Source organism: Ptychodera flava, chromosome 9 (genome assembly GCF_041260155.1).
Source record: "Ptychodera flava strain L36383 chromosome 9, AS_Pfla_20210202, whole genome shotgun sequence".
Lineage (NCBI taxonomy): Eukaryota > Metazoa > Hemichordata > Enteropneusta > Ptychoderidae > Ptychodera > Ptychodera flava.
This window is the reverse complement of record NC_091936.1, coordinates 37,367,591-37,387,570: the sequence shown is the minus strand read 5'-3', so window position 1 is coordinate 37,387,570 and position 19,980 is coordinate 37,367,591. Positions and strand designations below refer to the sequence as shown.

General features: G+C 37.1%; 1 protein-coding gene across 1 annotated transcript in view; it reads right to left on the bottom strand.

Moving 5' to 3' along the window:
* Positions 1-2,693: 2,693 nt before the first annotated feature.
* LOC139140890 (SWI/SNF-related matrix-associated actin-dependent regulator of chromatin subfamily D member 1-like) overlaps positions 2,694-19,980 on the bottom strand; it is a 53,120-nt gene continuing 35,833 nt past the window's right edge. The window contains exons 7-11 of the mRNA XM_070710363.1: positions 7,877-8,038; positions 6,649-6,801; positions 6,097-6,177; positions 5,387-5,509; positions 2,694-4,175 (exon numbers count right to left, since the gene is read on the bottom strand). Coding sequence (XP_070566464.1) covers positions 4,020-4,175; positions 5,387-5,509; positions 6,097-6,177; positions 6,649-6,801; positions 7,877-8,038 — 675 coding nt within the window. The 3' untranslated portion in view covers positions 2,694-4,019. The remainder of the gene's footprint in view (positions 4,176-5,386; positions 5,510-6,096; positions 6,178-6,648; positions 6,802-7,876; positions 8,039-19,980) is intronic.

The following is a 19,980-nucleotide window of genomic DNA, read 5'->3' as shown; positions in this document are numbered from 1 at the left end:
AGCAATAGGTGTGCCTTTGTCTCTCACCCCTCATTTCCAACCTGTCCCATCCCTGAAAAAATAGTTTGGTCTTATATTTATAATGTTAATAATTTCTGTATTTGTTAAAATGTGCGCATCTCAAAAACTTTTGATCATAAACATTTTCATTGTTTTTTATAGCTGACCAATCAGTTAACCTGTTTATTTTGAATATTTGCGCATTTTTCCTCAGTATTTGACATTTTCTGAATACCTTTTTATTCAGTTTGTCATTTTCTAAAAGTTTAAATGCTCCATTGTGTGGTCAAGCTTTCCACAAGCATCAAATGTGGTACTTCATATAGGAGGGTCTGCCTCTAGAGGGCGGGCATCATGAACACTCCTGTGTTTGTTAGTTAATTCCTCCACGTAAACTTCTGATTGTACTGTAAACATTGAACATGGCCGACGTCCGATTTTCCTGTCTAAAACTTTCACTCATTTTCGTTCATATGACTCTGAAACTCCAGGAAACGATTGGGAAGAAAGGGTTATCTTGAAATATTGAGGTACTCGCCGATATTTTGCAAAATTAAATGAGAAAAAATGCAAGGAAAATGTCGACAGGCTTACACAATGACAATTTTTAGACTCGGAGGCATATGATCATCTCTGCAGATTATGCAACAGGCCCAGATCACGTGAGGCCATGAGGGATATCCACGCAACTCAGTACCAAACACTAGCGCTCACAGAGTGAGCAAACACAAAGTGAGTACCCCTAACGTCAGCTCAGTAGTCTGTAATAGATTGTAGTCAACTAAAAAACCTTGGAGAAAGGCTTAACACTGTGGCTATGCCGCTAAGTCCCTTTTGATTTTTGTCATAGCTCAAAATCGTTCTCCCACACCTCAACCTGAGCCATGAACACCCCCACCAGTTTATGATATGACCCATCACAATGGCATGACGTCAACGGATCTTGACAGACGGAAGTCTTGACAGACGGAAGTTCTTGACAGCAGCATATTGGTTTTCAACTCTAATACCTTCTCTGTCTATAAATAGACACGAGAAGGTAAAAAATGGTGAATTTGATTAATAACACTTGTGGCTTTTTAATGGGAGTATGAAGTGATGTATGCAGAAACTGCAGCTATGCCCCCACCCTCCCTCCCCACTGTGCGTACCCTTTGTACATCATTCCTCTCAAAACCACTTTCCTGCTGTTTCCCTATGTGCCATTGAGCCATGAGTTGTTCTATAAACATATCGTAAAACTCAGTCTACTCATACTTGACACTTGCAATACCTTGTATAGGTTAAACCTGGAATTCAAATGGACCACAGTACGAACAAAACCGCTTGCACAAACATGCATAGCAATAAGCGTATTTCTGTGCACGTTTGTACATGTGGGTTTGTTAGTACTACCATCACTTGATCTCCTGCTTCAGTTTTATTCCGGTGTAGAACCATTGGCACTATATATCCTATCGGTTCATCTTTCATAAAATATATTTAGATTTTTTACTGGTCGAATTATTGAAGGGATTATGGTATTTCAGTTCCTGGTTCATTTGATGAGGGTATTTTGTTGACATGTAAACAGTACAAACATATCAAAACAAATGGCCGACTTTGAAAGGCCAATGTGCAGTGTCTTGAAAACTTTTTTAGCCAATTGAATTGGTTGGCTGAAACTGATTGTTCCTATTGAAGTATTTTCAAACAGCCAATCAGATAGAGAATAGCCCCAGGTTGCTGCTGTAAATAATGACAATCTACCAATCAGATATAACCTTCCAAGTTGCTACACATTGTGAGACTTTGAAATGTTAACTTGGTAGATGAAAGAACATGGGTGTGCTTGTTGTCAGGCAGCTGAAGACAAGGAGTTGTCAACTTAATACAGGTCAGTTTTAGGGATCTTCATTACAATTATATTAAAAAAACCACACATGCACAACTCTACAGTTCTTGGAGGAATACGATGATGAGTACTATTTATCTAGAATATGAGAGGTGTGCATGAACACATTTCATCAAAGTACATACAGTCTGGTAGGAAATCACAGAGGCGTATTTTCACACTCGGTAACTTGCGGATCAAGTGGATGATACTCTGTAATTTGTGAATAATTGCAGTGTCAGGCCATTCACAATAAACCTTAATTTAGTTCACCATTTCGATGCCCTACAATTGCTGTACACTCATCGAGAGTGAATGACACGGTGTCATTAATATTGCATCTTTTTCATATCCCTTCAAAAGAAGATTACCATTATGGTACTGTGCTTTCTCCAAGCTGGGTTTCATTATTGGCAAGTAAATTACTGCTGTTGCTTTCAACTCAAATTATCAGATTAATGTTCAAATTTTAGAACATGCCACACTACTCAGTCACATGGGATTATTAAAAGAATCTCAGGGCAAGATTTGTGAGCTGGACAGCTTTTGAGATGAATCACCAGTAACTTAAGGAGTTATTGGGATAGTACCTAGCAAGGGGCCCCTAGGAAAACATTTTTACTTTGTATCCAAAGGTTTGGACAAAATAGTGTCTCTCTGCATAGCTCTGTCTGCATATATTATATATATATATATATATATATATATATATATATATATATATATATATATATATATATATATAGTCAGTCATAGTGATAGTGAAAGTTTAAAGTGTATAAAGTGAAAGTTTAAAGTGTATGGCAATGAAACATTTCCATTTGTTTATTAATTTATTTTTCATCTATTCTTTATTACAGAATCCTTTCAGCAATTCTGTGTTGATACATTCAGTTGATCACACATTTGGTATAGGATCGCATACAGAACAGAAACAGAAATAATGCACTATGCAAAAAATTTACAAAAAAGACATTCATTTCAATTTATCTATCTAGGCATTGAATAAAAAACAAGAAGATAGATTAATAAGTTTATGTTCATAGATAAAAGTATGAGTTTGTCCCTGTCACACAGTACTGTGCTATCACAGCACAAATTCAAAGACAAATGAATATTGGTCCTTAATTGATCTAAAAACTTACAGGCAGTGGAACATATTTGTACTCAGCAAGTTTTCTATGACTGACAATGACAAAATTGAAACAATTACATTGATACAAATTAACAGACAGGTCTATTAGCACAGAGACTCACACAGACTCTGCTGTGAGGGCACAACAAATCAGCAAAGCGCCCTCTTGAGTTGAGAAGAGCATTTTTCGATTAGCTGCTCTACATCACAGTCTGCTTCACATCAAAGGTCATCTTCTCTCTTGTACAAAAATAAATTTGCATTAAAAGTTTTCATCTGTCCTATGAGCATTCAGCCAAGCCTATGAATACCGAATGGCATGTACAAAATGATAAAGACACCACTTCATCAAAGACACAACTGAAAATACATGATTACACAATTAGAGGCCACAACCTGTTAGATTTTGCATTATTTTCATAATTCGACTTCTGAACTAAAATGAGTTCATGTGAATCAACTTAGAAGGTGGTGTTTCTTCAAGTTTTATTAATCCCAAACAGGAACTGGGCATGCAAGTTTGAATAAGATGAATTATGAACAGAGACCCAACCCAAATATGGCTGCCCACTGCCAGTTTGCAAAATGAAACCTCACAGCAGTGGACATAGAGCATATAGACATAGAATCCTCACAGAGACCAAATGGCCATCCACAGGAACAAATGGCACTGAATTTTTCTCTGTTTTCTTCTTGGCATGACCACTTTTCAAAAATGGTCAGGAATTTTACGTGGAGTAAAATCGGTACTTGCCAATTCTGTTTGAACATCTGTGAGAAAATTGCAAAAAAAATTTGATGTCAGAAATGTAGCTGATAGGCCTTCAAGTAATGCCAACATAAACACATTTATCATGCCTTTGAACACTGAACTATTCCCTTTAAAGCAGCTTCTTCATACTTTACCACCTTTGCATACTGTATTGTAGTATTGACAAACCGGCCACCAATCGTCTACACAAATACTACACTATTCAATTCTACAACACTAGAGTTAAATTTTGACAAGTTTTATGTATTCCGTATTCCAAGTGCCTGTTCTAGTTCAGCTCTACGTTGCTGTATTTTGCCGTAGAAGAAGCGGCAAACGGCTTCCTGTGCCCAGACTTGGTGGTAGAACTCTGCTCGTCTCTCCTCTTCCGGGTTGCCAGCTACATCTGTCATGATCTGTGAACAGACATATAATGAATTCAAATTTTGTGAAGAAATAAAACCATACTCTATTCATAAACACTTCTCTGTTTAAATATGCAGTCTGTAAGAAAGCCACCTCACTGTTTGTCAAGAAACGTTTCGCCTCACAACTTTTTGGGCATGGCAAAGTTTATCAAGACCTAATGCAAATTTCAGTTCAATCATCAATAAAGTGTAAATTATTTCATCTTGATTGGTTATGTGAGAGGTAAACACTGCTTTGACTGACAGAATAGATAGAATATACTAGTGTCTGATTGGCCATACACGGTTTAGAGCTTCTATATGATACAATGCACTGTTTGACTTGAGTGACTGACACGATGAAATATAGAAATCGTAGTGGTTGTATGTGAGTGGCGACTGCCATCAATAGAACGTTGCGTTTTGAATTCTGATTGGTTATACAAGGTTGAATTTACAAAGTTTGTGGAATGGATTCTGATCTTATTGGCCAGGTATAGTTTGTTGTGTCATAAGAAATCAATTTACTGTATAGGGTGAGGAATGCCACTACTATAGATGAATCAAAAATCAGGGATTTGCTAATCCACAAGATTGCACCTTTGGCAATACGGCAACAAGACATACAGCCTAAATTGAGGAGTTGCAAACACTGTCAGGTGTGATCATCGTCTAGCAGTAATATCAGTTGTTCACTAAGAAATCAACTCTGCAAAAAGTTGAAACATTGTCCGGAACGAGATCACACAAAGTCAAAACAACTCCTCCAGATCGGCACAAACAACACTTGCAAATGATGCGTTCTGGGCATTTAGCGGGATGTGCTGTGCTGTTTTGACTACCCATGACCTCATTTCAGACAATGATTCAACTTTCATAGAGTTGATGTCCTTGTGTTTCACAGATATTACCACCTAGACCATAATTACGCCTGAAGTGTTGGAAACTCCTCAATTTAGACAATATGTCTAGTTCCATATTGCCAATGGTGCAACACAAACCACTGTACTATATGTAAATTGTACAATGGATCACGGCAAATCTACTTCAACCTGACAGGATTGGCAGCAGCACCACTGAATTAAACTTCATACTGGTTTTTGAGACTGCTAAATATTGAACTCAGTGGTTTACTCACCCTGTTGGTTATGGGTCTACCCCTTTGGAGTTATTTTATGACAAATTCACAGCAAAAAAATAACAGCTGTTTGAGGTTTTACCTTGAGATCTCTTGATTGTGACATCAACCACTGGTTTATGAACTCCTGAGGGTCCCGAGCAAAACTCAACATAAACTCACGTTGATTTTTCAAGCCATTGATTGTTTCCACTGTTTCATGGATCTAAATAGAGAAAAGGTTATCTGTAAGGTTTTGCAACACACATTGAAGATAAACATCATGATTTTTTTCAGTAACATGAACACTAGAGACAGGCTGTAATTTTTATACAAATTATTCATCACTTTCTGATCATCCAATCAGATAAATTTTATGGGTCAAAATACGCGACTGAGCTAAAATCACAAAAGTAAATGTTTAAAATGGCAATAAAAATGAATGTGCATCTAATGCAAGTTTGGATTCGTCTTGAAAGGATGATATCTCTCCTTGTAGATATCACTCAGTTATGTGTCACCTAGTCAAAGCTATACTCAGTTTTCTTCATTGCTAACAGGTATTATCCTATGAACGTATGCATTCTCTGTTGTCAATCTGTTTCTACTTATTTACTGTATCTGGAGTAGTGTAGAACAAAGTGTAGTGTAGAACAAAGTCACTGGCAAAATCAGGAATTCCATATATCAGCAGGTAATTGTCTTCGTGACTTTGAATGACAAATGCAAATAGCACAATTAGGAGTACAAACGTGGGCTGTGAATGCATAATCCTTGCTACCAAAAAATCCCAGAAGGTTCACAAAAGCCTACCTTGTTGTCAAGTAGAGCAATCTCTTGTTGGCTTGTGGTGGACAAAAGGAATGATTTCATTTGCTCTTTCAGTGTATCATCCTAAAAGTAACAGAGAATGACACATGACTGTTACAGGGGACTTGATGAAGGATAACTTTTCACTGACACAATCATGTCTATTTCTGTAGCATATGGACATACATTGAGAAGCAAGACATATTTGATTGATTGACGGATTGATTAATTGATTAATTAAACCACATTATTACACTTTGAAAATTTCGTTTATTTTCCAAAGTTTACTTTTTGAATGCTGCGGTTGAATGAATCTGGTTTCTATTCCTAAAAAACCAAAAGATATGCAGAAAATGCTTTGTGGGGGCGCCACACCTCCCCTGATATCGGTTCCACCTCCTTACTCAGATGGTCTGATTTCTGCACTCCCTAGACTTTCCATACTTATTTGTTGCTGTAATAACAGCACATGAACTACTGATTATTTTAAAAATGGATCAGTTTCATGACCACTACAAGGACAAAAGAATACAGGAAACAGCGGACTGAACTTACAACTTCCACATCTATATCGTAGCAGGCGGTCCGTCTTTGTTCACTTCCCTCAATGGTGATAATGTGATTGATGACGATTGGGTCTGGAGGGTGCAGTAATGGATGAAGTCTCTGTGGAATCTCTGAGAATTTCATCTTTGGACAGTCAAAGATCTGACAGAGAAGAGAAAGAAAATGGCCATATGAATTTGTTTCAGCACACCAGACAAAGTGTGCTTGTCATTACTATCTATCAACTGCCACATTGGCACAAAAATCAATATTTGGATTTATGAAACAAGGATGTGTGAACAACTCTCAAAATGATAATTTACATGTCGCATCTTCCGGTGTTCATATAACACTGTTTTGTGCTCTGCTTTGGAAACTTTTCATCTTTCTCTTCGCAGAAAAACATCGAAAAGAAAAACCTAATACAGAATGTTTAGAAAGGCTGTGAGAAAATTTACCAAAAATTCTGCAACTAGTAAGCTCTTTGTGGGAAAAGAACGAAATGTTTGCTAGAATTGAGAATACATCGTTCCAAGTTACTCTGTGTCAGACTTTGTGGGGAAATGTTAATACTAAAATTCCGGCGTTCAAAAGATGATTTTGAAGAATGAAACATTATTTATTACTGTGGATATCTGTTAACCCTTATCCTGCCAAGTTCATATGTCACCATCAGGTCAAGTTGGTTACAATAAGTGAGGCACAACATGTCCCCATTTGTTGCATTTTAACAAAGACTTAAACATTTGAAGGCCCCTTAAAACACAGTTACTGTAACATGATATTAACTGACTGAACCTGCTATAACATACCATGCTATGTGTGTGAAAATACACATGGTTTTAGTTCAGTATTGAGTTTTACTAACGCTGTGGATGGTTAAGTGATAGGCCCTGTAGAATAAAACTTAACTAATCTATATTTATGGCCTATCAAATCGGTATAATACAATTTGTTTTTATGCTTGCAATTGTTTTTATTATATTTCCCAAGCATTACACAAGCGAAAGCTGAGTAACTGTAAAATGTCAGCTGACGAGCGGCAGGAGTGGTATACATCTGATCAGTAGACTCTCTTTTTTAAGAACTTAAGGAGTCTGAAACAAGTGTAGCCTGATTGGCTGTTTTGAAATGATTACAGAATGGCACTAAGTTCCAGCCAACCAATTGACTTAAAGCTTCAAGAAGACGGCACATTAGCTATAAAAAAAATTTGACAATCTTTTTTTAAACATACCTGTTGAAAGTATCGATCATTGTTGATGAACTCTCTTTCATCATTGTCTTGCAGCTGATGTGTTTTGATGTACTGCCACAATGCGTTTATTATTACAGGTCTGGTCTGGGTGTGCACTCCGAGTAGACGGGCTAGGCGAGAATCCAACTTGTACTGTGGGGGCTGCAGTGTAAAAAGATGCGGTAAAATTAAAACTAAAACCTGCGTTCAAACATTTCTATGGGTGGCATCTATCATCAGGAAAAATTCCAGGGAGGTGTGCTTCTGAACAGAAACCTACCAACTTTTTTTCTGATTTTTTTTTAGTTTCAGGACACATGTCAGTGTTCTTGTGATGGAAATGAAGGTCTTGAACAAATACTCTGGATGAATGGAAATTAATTGTACCTAAAATTATAAAAATTCATTAAATATTCATCAAAATGTGCCTAAAATTACACATATTTATTAAATATTCATTAAAATGTGCCTAAAATTACACACAATGATTAAAACCAAAACTAGCAATAATTTTCACTGTCTACTCTGATGGTAAATATACAATTGTTGACTTTCATTAAAAAAGCCATGGTGAATAGTCCATTTCTCTCCAGGGGTACAAGGTTTCACCCTTTCACCACATGATGGTTTAGCCTAAACTCATTTACGTTAGAGGTGATTGTGGACCTGTTTACAGGGAATTGGGGTGAACAGGTTAAAGCACAACTAAATACTAGCTTAACATATGGTGGCAAATGCTACTTTTTGAAAACTGTCAATGTTCTGAAAACCTGTCACCTTTGTGACATCAACCCCCAATGTAAAATGTAGTTGCTGAGTTCCAAAACTTGTGCAGCAACAGATGAAAAGGCAACCACTGGTGCATGTTGTAATGCCACTGGTATTGAAAGAAATTGACCTGTGTCAGCTCAGTGTTTCATCATGTCACCTCTTACTGTCAAATAAGGTCATCCACAGGCAGTAGAGCGGAAGACATTGTCTAGGGTCATCTAACAAAACAACTAAAATGAGGGGGCAAATCATAGGCAGTAGAGGGGTCTCCCCCCTCCACCGTCTATGGGCAAATCAAAAATTGTTGAAACCAGGTTGACTACATTCTGTTCACAGCTATTTCTCACTCACAGCTATTTCACACCCACAGACATGTGACTCACCAGTTTAAAAGCACACACTGAAATTAACAATACGTATGTATCCAATACAGCATTTATAGCCGTAAGGAGTTTGAAAAACTGTATCAAATACAACTGCATGAAACAGAATGAGGTCACTAAAAATGGGAGTGAATTATGGTTGTTGCTATTCCCTTCTTTTGAGAGCCACTATGAAAAGTTTGAGGGTACCAATTTTTCTCAACGGAAGGAAAAAAATTTAAAAATAGCATCTATGACGCTGGGTTTTCATGTTTGCTAAAAATCTACTGATATTAATATCAACTGTGTCTAAATATAATAAACTCAGTATGTACTGGTAAGTTTTTTAATAGAACCTTGGTAATATTAGTGGATAAGTTTTCAATATTTTTAACAGCAAAGTTAAACTACTGTGTAGGTAGTTTTATAACAATTCAGGGCTCAAAGTTAACATTTTCGGTTGGTCGCATTTTGCCCCTAACTAAAAATTTTAGGGGCAAACCTTCAAATTAGGGGCATTTTGTATTGTCACGATAACCTCAAAAAATAAAATATGACATGCTATATTTACACTGCTGCCACAAAGGAAATATCAATTCATATGATGTGGGAAAGCGTCGTAAAAAATCCAGATGAAGAAAACTGTGTCATATATTTGGATCTGTACATTTGTTTCCCTAATAAACGTTAAATTAATGTTTTTTGTCTTTATATGTGTACAACCAATCTCTTTTCTTTCCTTATCATTGCATCAAGTGTCATTGACAGTACATGTTGATCAACTGGCGTTGTAATAAGATACATCAGAATACATTGAAATTGATTTGTATGGCGAAATATCGAGCAATACAGTGAAACCTGTCTATTTAAGGTGAAATGAAAACATAATTCTCAAATTTTCAAAAACTATAGCATTTTGCTTATCCTAGCTCACATATGCTATATATTAATAAAAAAAATTGTCAGCGATGCGAAAAATTAGTCGCAATTCTCGAAAAAGTAGTTGGGTGTCAGCCCCGCCCACAAAACGCAATTTGAAATGCCTGCAAATGTCCATACTTCCGGTTCTGTGGTCAGTGATGTCATGTGAGTCAAACACAAGTGGCATGCTTGCTATTCATTGCTGCGGTTCCATAGCCCTGCCAGTGCCCCTCTTCGGCTGGTTGTGTTGGGGAGTGGGGGCCTCCACTCCCCCAATACAACCAGCAGGGAGTTGCAGGGCAATAACTGTACAGGGTCAGAAGCAAGCTTTTTTAGCTTCCCTACAAACCCCCGACGCAGAAAGAAGCAGTCCGGAGAAAATATTGGCAGCAGAGTAAATACTCACAGCTGTGCATGTGTTCTGTGCACTTTGAAGACTCGGCATTTGTTGTTTCTCCGAGCATCATAGCATAACATGTAATTGGATTACAAAAAGTCATTGCGCCAGAAGCCAGATGCTATTCAAACACTTTTTTATTACCACAATACTGATGAAAACCATTTGAAGGCTCCTCGTCAGGCAAGTACTCCAGCTAGATCGGAGAGGTGTACGTGTACGATATCGCACGACTGCGCATAAAGGTTCATGCAGAAACGTCGGCGAGAGGATATTATCACCAGGCCGGTCCCATGTTTTCCCTTTCCTTATCTTAGACTATTACTTTTAACTGTGACACTGACATTACATTTTGTATCGGAGTCATTGATGGTTGCGTGTACAATTCATTCATAGTTTTAAAGTAAAATTGAAATTTAGGCAAGAAAAATCCGACCTCAGTCGTGTTTTATAGCATTTAGAACTGCAAGTTGTTTGTTTACAGTCAAGAGGATTGTACGAAAAGACAGTCCTTCCTGTGACAGAAATAATAATTGTATCTTTCATATTTTCAGTGGTTTAGACCATTATGTTGTCAAGTACAAAGTGATGAAAATTTTAATAAGTTTAGAGCCCTACAATCCTGCAAAATTCGGCTCGTTTGGCATCGCCGTCAATTCAATGTCGCAGCACAGCATGCTGCGGTTTAGAACACTGACCGCAAAAAGTAGCAAAATGTGTGACATGATTCGCCAATTTTTGACAACGCTTGCATGTACTGTGTGTAGGACAAATGAACAAGTACAGTTTTCTGTGAGTGTCAGTGATAACTTCATATTATTAAACGAATGATCTCTTTTTGGGGATGTGGTGGTCTGAAAAGGGCCGTTTGGTTTTTAATCATCTAATGATCAGTATACTGCTTCAGTGCCGGCGAAGTATCTGCAACATCCCGTGGATGACATCGATGTCCCAGTTCAGTGAGACAAGAAGTTCCTGCGTCCGGCGCGAATGCAGTCTCCTCAGACTTCGTGACCGGGAATGGAAAACTTTGGCCATGTCGATCATCAGCCGGCATTGCTGATAGTACCTGGAGTACCTCGATTGCTTCAACGCGCTAGTACGAGGTGTCGTAGCCTCGACTCCATAGCGAATGGTATTCTGTCTGTGCGCGTGTGTACAGAGTCATTTACAGAGTTGTGCACTTTTTATTTTCAAACCTGGTCTTTCATGTTATTGAATTAATAGAAAAGAATGAAATATTGAGAGTATTAGGCCAGAATACCGTTGTTCTCTGGCTAAGTCTTCGAGGTCTGAATAGTCTGAACCGTTCTCCCTTCACTGAGCGACATTATGTTTGACTCACATGACGTCACTAAACGCCCTCTGGTAGCGAATTTGAGAAATCGACTGACAAACTGATTCTAAGTCAGTCTTGGAGATCGAGTTTTTGGTGAAACGAAAGGGTGTTTTTTAGACGTTTTCTTTGTCTCAGACCTTCTTGTACATACTTAATACGTAGACCATGGTAATTTTTTGGAATTTTCTTTTCTTTTCATTTCACCTTTAAGGACACCTTCAGGAATGGAAAAAGTGTTCTTAATATAGAGGTGTCCTTAATAGACAGGTGAAATTCTATTCAAAGTGTAGCTTTTGGTTTGATAAATCTGTCCTTAATGATGAGGAGTCCTGATTAGAGATGTCTACGTAAGTACAGGTTTCACAGGACTTATATTCTCGGATACAGAGACTTCAGCAAGTCTTGTATCAGTTGAGACTTAGTCGATCAGTTTCTGTCATTAGTTACTGTGCAATCCAATTTTAGTGTTAGTGTGTTTAGTGTTAGTCTGCACCGCTTCTCCTTTAATATAACTCCGTTCTGCAGATCACTTCAAAAACTTTCACAAGTACTATTTTTGGGGACCAATTACGGTAAGCCGCTAGCCTTAGATAACTACTTTTTTCAACAAAAACTCTGAATAGAAATGCAGCAACTATCAACTTTTGATAGATTTTTCTAGGCAAAAGAACAAGACTCAAAAGTATATGCACATAAAATCCCAGTGTTTGTCGATCACCGAGGTCGAACGCTAAGATACGTCTGTTCTATTTTTGTACATCCATGGTCTGTTCTACATAATTGCAGTCGCTACCCGGTTATGATATTTCAACAAATTTGCTTGCTACCGTATTGAAATCTAGCTGAAAATGGAAACCTTTATAAAATGGGCTAATCCAGTTCAAGATTGATGAAATCAATGCTTTGATTTACTTTTCAAAGGATGATTTCCGCAGACAGTCTAGCGGGCTTGGCATCTCACATGCCACTAACGCGAACATTCACCACAAACTTGAACGCATGTAACATGTTGCAGTTGTGCGTTGATGGGCTTGTTTTCCCTTGTCAGCTATATTTTAATGACAAGTTATGCTGAGATTGTGATTGGTTCAATTGAAAGTGATGTGACAGTACTAAAACTGCTTCTGATACTTGATTGTGGTAAAATTTGTCATTTAATTCATGGGATATTTTGACAAATCAAGATAACATCAGCAGACACATTGGCAGCACTGTGCAGTGGAGGGAACTAGTCACGCTCAAACCTCTGAGTAACACCGCTCGATGGCAATGCTTATCCAATGCTTATTTTGGGGTCGCGGCCTTTGGGATCATTGCTTTGTGAACACTGAGGGAATACACGTTCACCGAGAAATGTCCTGAAAAAAGTTCAATCGCAAAATCTGACTAACCCAAAACCTTTAGTCACAATCTCATAAATTTGGTCACCTACACGACTAAAATGGTTGCAACTTTGAGCTCTGTGATTCAGAAAAGCCAACATGAACGGAAACATCAAATTAAGAGTATTGATGTACATGTACCATACATACTTAGAGCAAACTCTTACAGATCAAAAGAATGAACAATCAATACCGTAATTAAGAAACTATCAAAACTAAACCAGATAAATTCTCTATCAGTTTTTTAAAACATGGACCCTCCAGGATATCTTGTTTGTTAAAATTGCTCAATGTGCATAAAGTAATCTTCAGTCTGTACCTATTTGCTGAAGAATTTACTGATACATCTGAAATTCAAAAACAGCTGTATTTCTATGTTAGGCCAAAAAAAAAAAAAAAATTGTGCTGTTCCGATAACATGGTTTTCAAAAATAGGGTAGGTAGGTCGGCAGGAATTTTTTTTTTCCAAATATTTTTATTTTTAAATATGCATTTTCAGGGGTTCAGGGCGGTCAAACACTGGCAACAACATTTCCAGGAAAATGTATCATACATATAAAAGGGAAAAAAACATAAGAGACATCCTCGTTCAAGCAAAATCAAATGCCAAGTAACAGACGCATGATTATACGTGTTTTTTCTTTCTTTTTTTTTTATTTCCATGTTTACGTAGCTCTAAAGAGTTTACGGTCGGCAGGTAAAAAATAGGGTAGGTTGGGTTATCAGAACAGCACAATGTTTTTTGTTTGGCTTTAGCTCTATGGGAAAAATTAACTTTTGATTCTCACAAAATAAAGATGATGAAATCTTTATTTGCTGGACAGGCTTAAAAAATCAGTCTGCACGAGCAGCATTCCAGCAAAATTAATAAAAATCTTATATTATGAATATCTCTCCCTATATTCTCTGAAATACCACAATATAACATATACATTTTGACAGCCAACAAATGAAGTTATTTGAATTGTATCTATTTAAAACAAGACAAAACAAAACCATCATAGAAAATTTCTGTCTATTTTAATGGTAATGTTAATTAACACGTGTTTTGCATTTTTCTAGTGACAGCTACATAACTATAAATATTTTCTAAAAATGGTATTCCATATTATATACATAATATTGGGAAATGCTTATGCACACGTCATTGTGCAACACATCGTGTTTTCAAAAATAATTCCTACGAATAAATTGCTTTACATTTTTTGTCTATTGATACAAATATATTTTACCATATGGCAGACTATCTTTAGTGCAGAAAACACTAAAACCAGAATTAGCATGGTTTATGAGTTGATATTTTTAAAAACCAACAATTTTAGTACGGGACTCTTTTCACCACCTGTATCTACTTGTATTACGTGTTTACTGATAAATTTTTTCTGTTGGTTGCATTGACCTACATCATACTGTACGAGCCAGTGATCAATGAGAGACCGCTTGCTCATCTCATGGTGATGACCAAATAAGGGCATGGATGTACAAAACACAGAAACTAGCGATTGAATAGCCTTGTTGTCTGCAAGCACATGATTGATAAATAACATGCAAATCAAGCTGATAAAATTGGCATTTTGCTTATCGTTGCCCATCTGGAAGTAACTTTCACTGAGTCACTGAAGCGTCACTTTACCTGATGTAACGATTATCTAAATACGCTTTATGTCTCCAAGCAAATTAAATTAACACGCTCCATTTCAAGTTACTTTCACTGATGTTCATATCGCACATCTTGAATTCCTGGATTTTTATAAATTTCACAACTGTTTTTGACTTCAAAATCATTCACCACCGATTGGAAAACAGAATCTGTCTTGTTCGTTTCAAAAATGTGTTATATCCGACAAAGTGCATACAAAGTAGGTGAGTCGCTAACTACTGCAGGGGATCACAAATTCTGAGAATGTATCTGTGGGCTGAACTTTGAGTTGGGAGATTTCTCTGAAAGCATCCTGTAGAGTGACAAATATGGAGTGAGTGGGTGGGTATTTCAGTGCCTAAGGGGTTTTTATCTTCATTCTAGAAGCAATGCAGCTTGAGTGATATTATCAGGTCGTGAGACTTTATGAGAACAGCTTTTATTCAAGGTTGGAAAAAGTGGGCTATGTTGGACTGTAAACTTGGGAAATGTTACAAATTGACTTTCCCAACCTCCCACACATGAAACTCCTGCAGAGACAAATTTATGAAATCACTTTCCAACGGGGACTGACATACCATATATGTGTACTGATAATCACCACAGACACTTTTCTCTGATCGTTCACAGTTTAAAAAGTGGACAAATACAATCTGATGGATCTAATATTGTTGAAGAATACAGTCAGTTTTAGTTTGTTAATATTTTATAATTGTGACACAGTTTCATATACCTAAAACTGTAAGCGAATTCCAATGTGAAGGCCTAAATGGCCAATTATGCTTTTACCGTATGTGTATGGTAAGTGATAGAATATCTGCATTTACAACATCAGGAATTTGAAAACAAATGTTACACATACCGGTAGAATATCTGCATTTACAACATCAGGAATTTGAAAACAAATGTTACCATTTGTTAGAAAATAAGAGATTCCTATAGACTCTGGCAAGAAGTAACCAATTTAAGGTAGTATGCGCCTTGAAAGTGAAAGACAAAAAGATTTTGCTCTAACTTCCCTCAATGAAATTGTCAACCATTCTCTCACCAAATCAAGAATAAAAATAAGGGGTTGCTGTGCAAAGTTTGGTCTAGAGAAGCTGACAACCCAACAAATTACTAATATTTGAAATTCTTAATGGCCGCAATCCCTGTGTTAACCCTACAGGAAAAAGTAAATATTGATATTATTGAAAAACTACTATGGTGAAAATTTTTGTTTAATACTTCAAGAGCTTTAATTTAAAATGAGCCTTAACAAGTGATAGATCAGCAAAGACTTGTGAAACTTTGAGGGCACTAAGAACATTTGTATAAGGAAAATTGTTGACAGGTGGGTCAGTAACCTTGATGAAGAAAAATCTCAAAAAATCCATTTTACGGTGGATTTCATGCAACTGTATATTTTTATTTGCCTTTCCTATGCAAAGATGAAGTTCTTGTGAACAAATGCGATATTCACAAACGTTAAACTAAGAAATTTGAGTGGAGTAGTCTTTACCCGTTGGATGAAAATGCAGAAAATTTAAACGTTTAATTGTATTTTCACCCAAAGACAGTATACGTTCAGAAAACTTTGGCAATATTTACAAAGTTTACAGATGAGATGTTCTGGGCGAACAGTTTACATGGCAAAATGATGGCAATTTGTCACAAAAGCCCCAAAATAACAGCTGGCATTTTCGAACTATCAGTGACATTAATGTGGCTCTGGTCACCAAATATGGCTGTTACTCATGAAGTTCTGGTGGTGGTACATACAGAGTAAATTATTTCTCACTTGAAACGGCTTTGATGAAAATGCTCAAAAAAATCATGGTCTGTTTGTGCTTTAGAATGCTTATATTGAGGGGTCAAATGTAACTCAAATGTTTTCGTTGGTAGCATGACCCTTTGATTTCATTTCTTTTATTCTTTTCTTGATATATTTAATTGATCTTCGCAATGTTAACAAAAAACCCACTCTCCCAACACAGAGAAAAATATAACGGTAAGTTTTACATGTACATTTGATTCTTGGACGCCACCACACTATGTCTTTTAGATCAGTAATCTCCTGGTATTGGCTGTTGTACAGTGATGATGAGAATCTGAAGGCTGGCTACACAGATGACAGTATTAAGTTGCCAATGTCTATTACCGTACATTACCCCTTAGCTATTAAGTCTGAATTAGATCTGTTTTTGCATGTCTAAACTATGGCCTTGGATGGGAAAAATGTTCATATCAAAATTGCTGCCTTGCGGCTGAATCAAATTGTGCAACACGAAAAATTGATGAGCATACAACAGCAGATGTCCTTTATACAAAGTCTATACAAAACTGGTCAAGATGTCCCGGTACTCATGTGGCTCAGGGCAGGAAAATGTTTGACAAAATGGCAACGTGGTGGCAATATTGGATTGTATTGCAAAACATAATGATGTGCATTGTATACATGCTGTGTGTAATAGTACATTGTCCTTGTGTCAAGCTTTCACCAAGGTACGTACTAGTGATGGCTTGTCTGGACAGACACTACTCTGTAAACCAAATGGCTGTGTGATCCATGGGGACTACATACAGATTTCAAACACAGTGTAGCCTGGCTTTCAGCAGACAGCTATAAGTTTTCAAATGGCATTATTGAAGCCTCTTCTCTTGCTGAAAAAAGCAATGACCTTATATCAGTATGCATGGAAAATCATCCCACATTTTAAAGTCATCTACTTTGAGCCAACTACAATTTCAATGTGTATAGCAATTCAAGTCCTAGACTCTCTCATAGCCCCTCCCTGGTTATGCACTAGTGTGGCCCAGCTCAGCAGAGGCTGGCTCAGCGGGCTGGCCGCGCTGACTGCACCAGCTCCTTGAGCTAGGCTACACCAGCCACAGTGTGTAGCCAGTTGTGAGAGAGTTTCTTTACACCGGGCAATTCCAACAAGACAGTCACTGCACCGAAAAACTTCAGATAAAGGCTGATAAATCCAAATGATAAGTCGTACATGGGACTAATGGGTCTGATTCCTATGATCTTACTCATCTTGTAAGCTACTTAGCTTTGGGAATTTCTCAAAATAAAGATTACAAAGAGAGATATACATGTATGTACCTGTACTCTTATGTTTTTAGGTGGTGGGATTGTCATAGGGAAAGGCAAAGTCAAGTCAGGATGGGGATGTGGGGTGGGGGTGTTCATTGAAGAAACCCAAAAGACATGGGAAGCTTTTCTTTACTCAAAAAACAACGCCCAGGACACCTTATGGGAACCTTTTTCTTTACTCAAATAACAACGCCCAAGTACACCTCACGGAAACCCTTTTTCTTTACTCATTGACAAATAACAACGCCCAAGGACACCTTATGGGTATACCTATGGGTTTACTACAAATGATTTGTCATATGGCTCTCTCACACTAAAAGTTTTTCTTATTCGTTCAAGGACTTTTGAAGAGTATATATCTTGTGGCAATTACAACACATTCAAGAAACACAAGTGGAAATCACAGGCAAACTGAGTTGGAAAAGATATCCTTTGTATGGTGCATGCGTCACTTTATGCAATAGTTTAATTATCGCTCTTTCTACAGGCAAACAATGCTAAGGATAACTTATACAATTTGAACTATTGCATTTTTTCAATGTATGAATGAGGTGGCAACTCTGGGAATGTTTGTGAGGCATTTGCAGTGTAATATGACGCTGTTTTCACATCATGTAAATATTTTTCTTTATGATGATGCCAAGTTATGTTAGTTTTTTTTCAGTTATGTTTTGTAATGCGCTTTTGATCAGATTACTGTAAAAAAGCGCCATATAAATGAATAAAGTATCATTATTATTATTATTATTATTATTAATATGATGTTTGGGCAATGAAAGCTGAAGGGAGGGGGAGGGGTAACTTTAAGGAATCTGATCAAACAAAATGACTGCCCATCCCCCCAATGCCCCAATTGACTGGTCCCTTGCATCTCAGTGACATTCCGTTCAATCAAAGCGTTAATACACCGCCAGTGCACTTTTCCTAGAGTTCCATAATCACTATAATGGGAATCATGTACTTGCTGACTAATCGTCAAATATAAATAGTTTTTCCATTTTCATATTTTTTTCTGAACAATGTCTCTCTGCGTGAATAGGTCACCTGTCAGATATCTGTAACATATGATCGATCAGGATGTTAATAGCTTTCCAATTTTTACATATTTTCTAGACAATACTTGTTTTTCTGGTTGAATTGATGGCATGATTACAGTCGTCATATTATTTCAAGAGTGGCAAATATTCAGGTATGCATCCACATGTAGTTCTAAAAATATCAGGCATTTGCATGCCTCCTAATCCTACTAGAAAACAAATGGACAGGGTTCCATTAATAGTTGCTGTAACAGAAGGCCCAGCTATTTGAATTTACTTTACTCAATGGGAGAGCAGATCAGGGAACAAACTTTAGATGATCGATGGCACTAAAAATGACATGCTAAAGAGAGAGTTCCATGTGGTTCTGATAAGCCAACCCACTCTGATTTCTACCTTCAATCCCTGACCTGCTTTGATCTTTGGTTGCATTTGCCTCAAAATAGAAAGCTTTTAGATTTTGTGGAAAACATTCTTCAAGGACACTTAATCCACGGTCTCGCAGATCCAAGGATAAAAAGTCAGGGGATCATCGTGCAAAGTTTGGAATGAAATTTATCAATTTTTTGAAAATCAAAATGGCCACTATACTCTAAGGAGAGAATTATTATTGTTTAATTTTGACAAAACATGACTTGAAAACTTCATAATAAATGTAGCAGATCAGTGAACTGTTGTTAATGAAGAGTCAAAAGCTGTTCTTGAGATTTATTCTGCCTTACTACAAATGGAACATTCCCCAAGTAGCCTCTTGTCATACAATGTTTTTGTCAGCTACTTGGCATACAAACAATTTCTGTCGCTTCTTAATCGGTTTTAGATCAGGTTTTGCATACACTCTGGGAAGAATGTTCAAAAAGTACTTTAGCACTCCCACACAACTGAATTTTTTCATACGATAAAGTAATGAGAGAAATAACCTATTTAACGAAGCCACCTGGAAAAACCATCTGTCATTTCTCATGACATGTCAAATTCCAAGACCAATTAGCATCTATTCAAAGCCATATAGATGTGGCAGTTAAGTAGTTTTGATATTACATTGTACAGCATCTCTTCTAACAAACACAATTCTAAGACTTTCAAGTCTGAGATGTTATTAGTAAAGTTTCTATCAGTTGTGCTGAAAATGGCAAATGGGCCCTTTAACTTTGAAGCTGTCTGAACTCTGTGC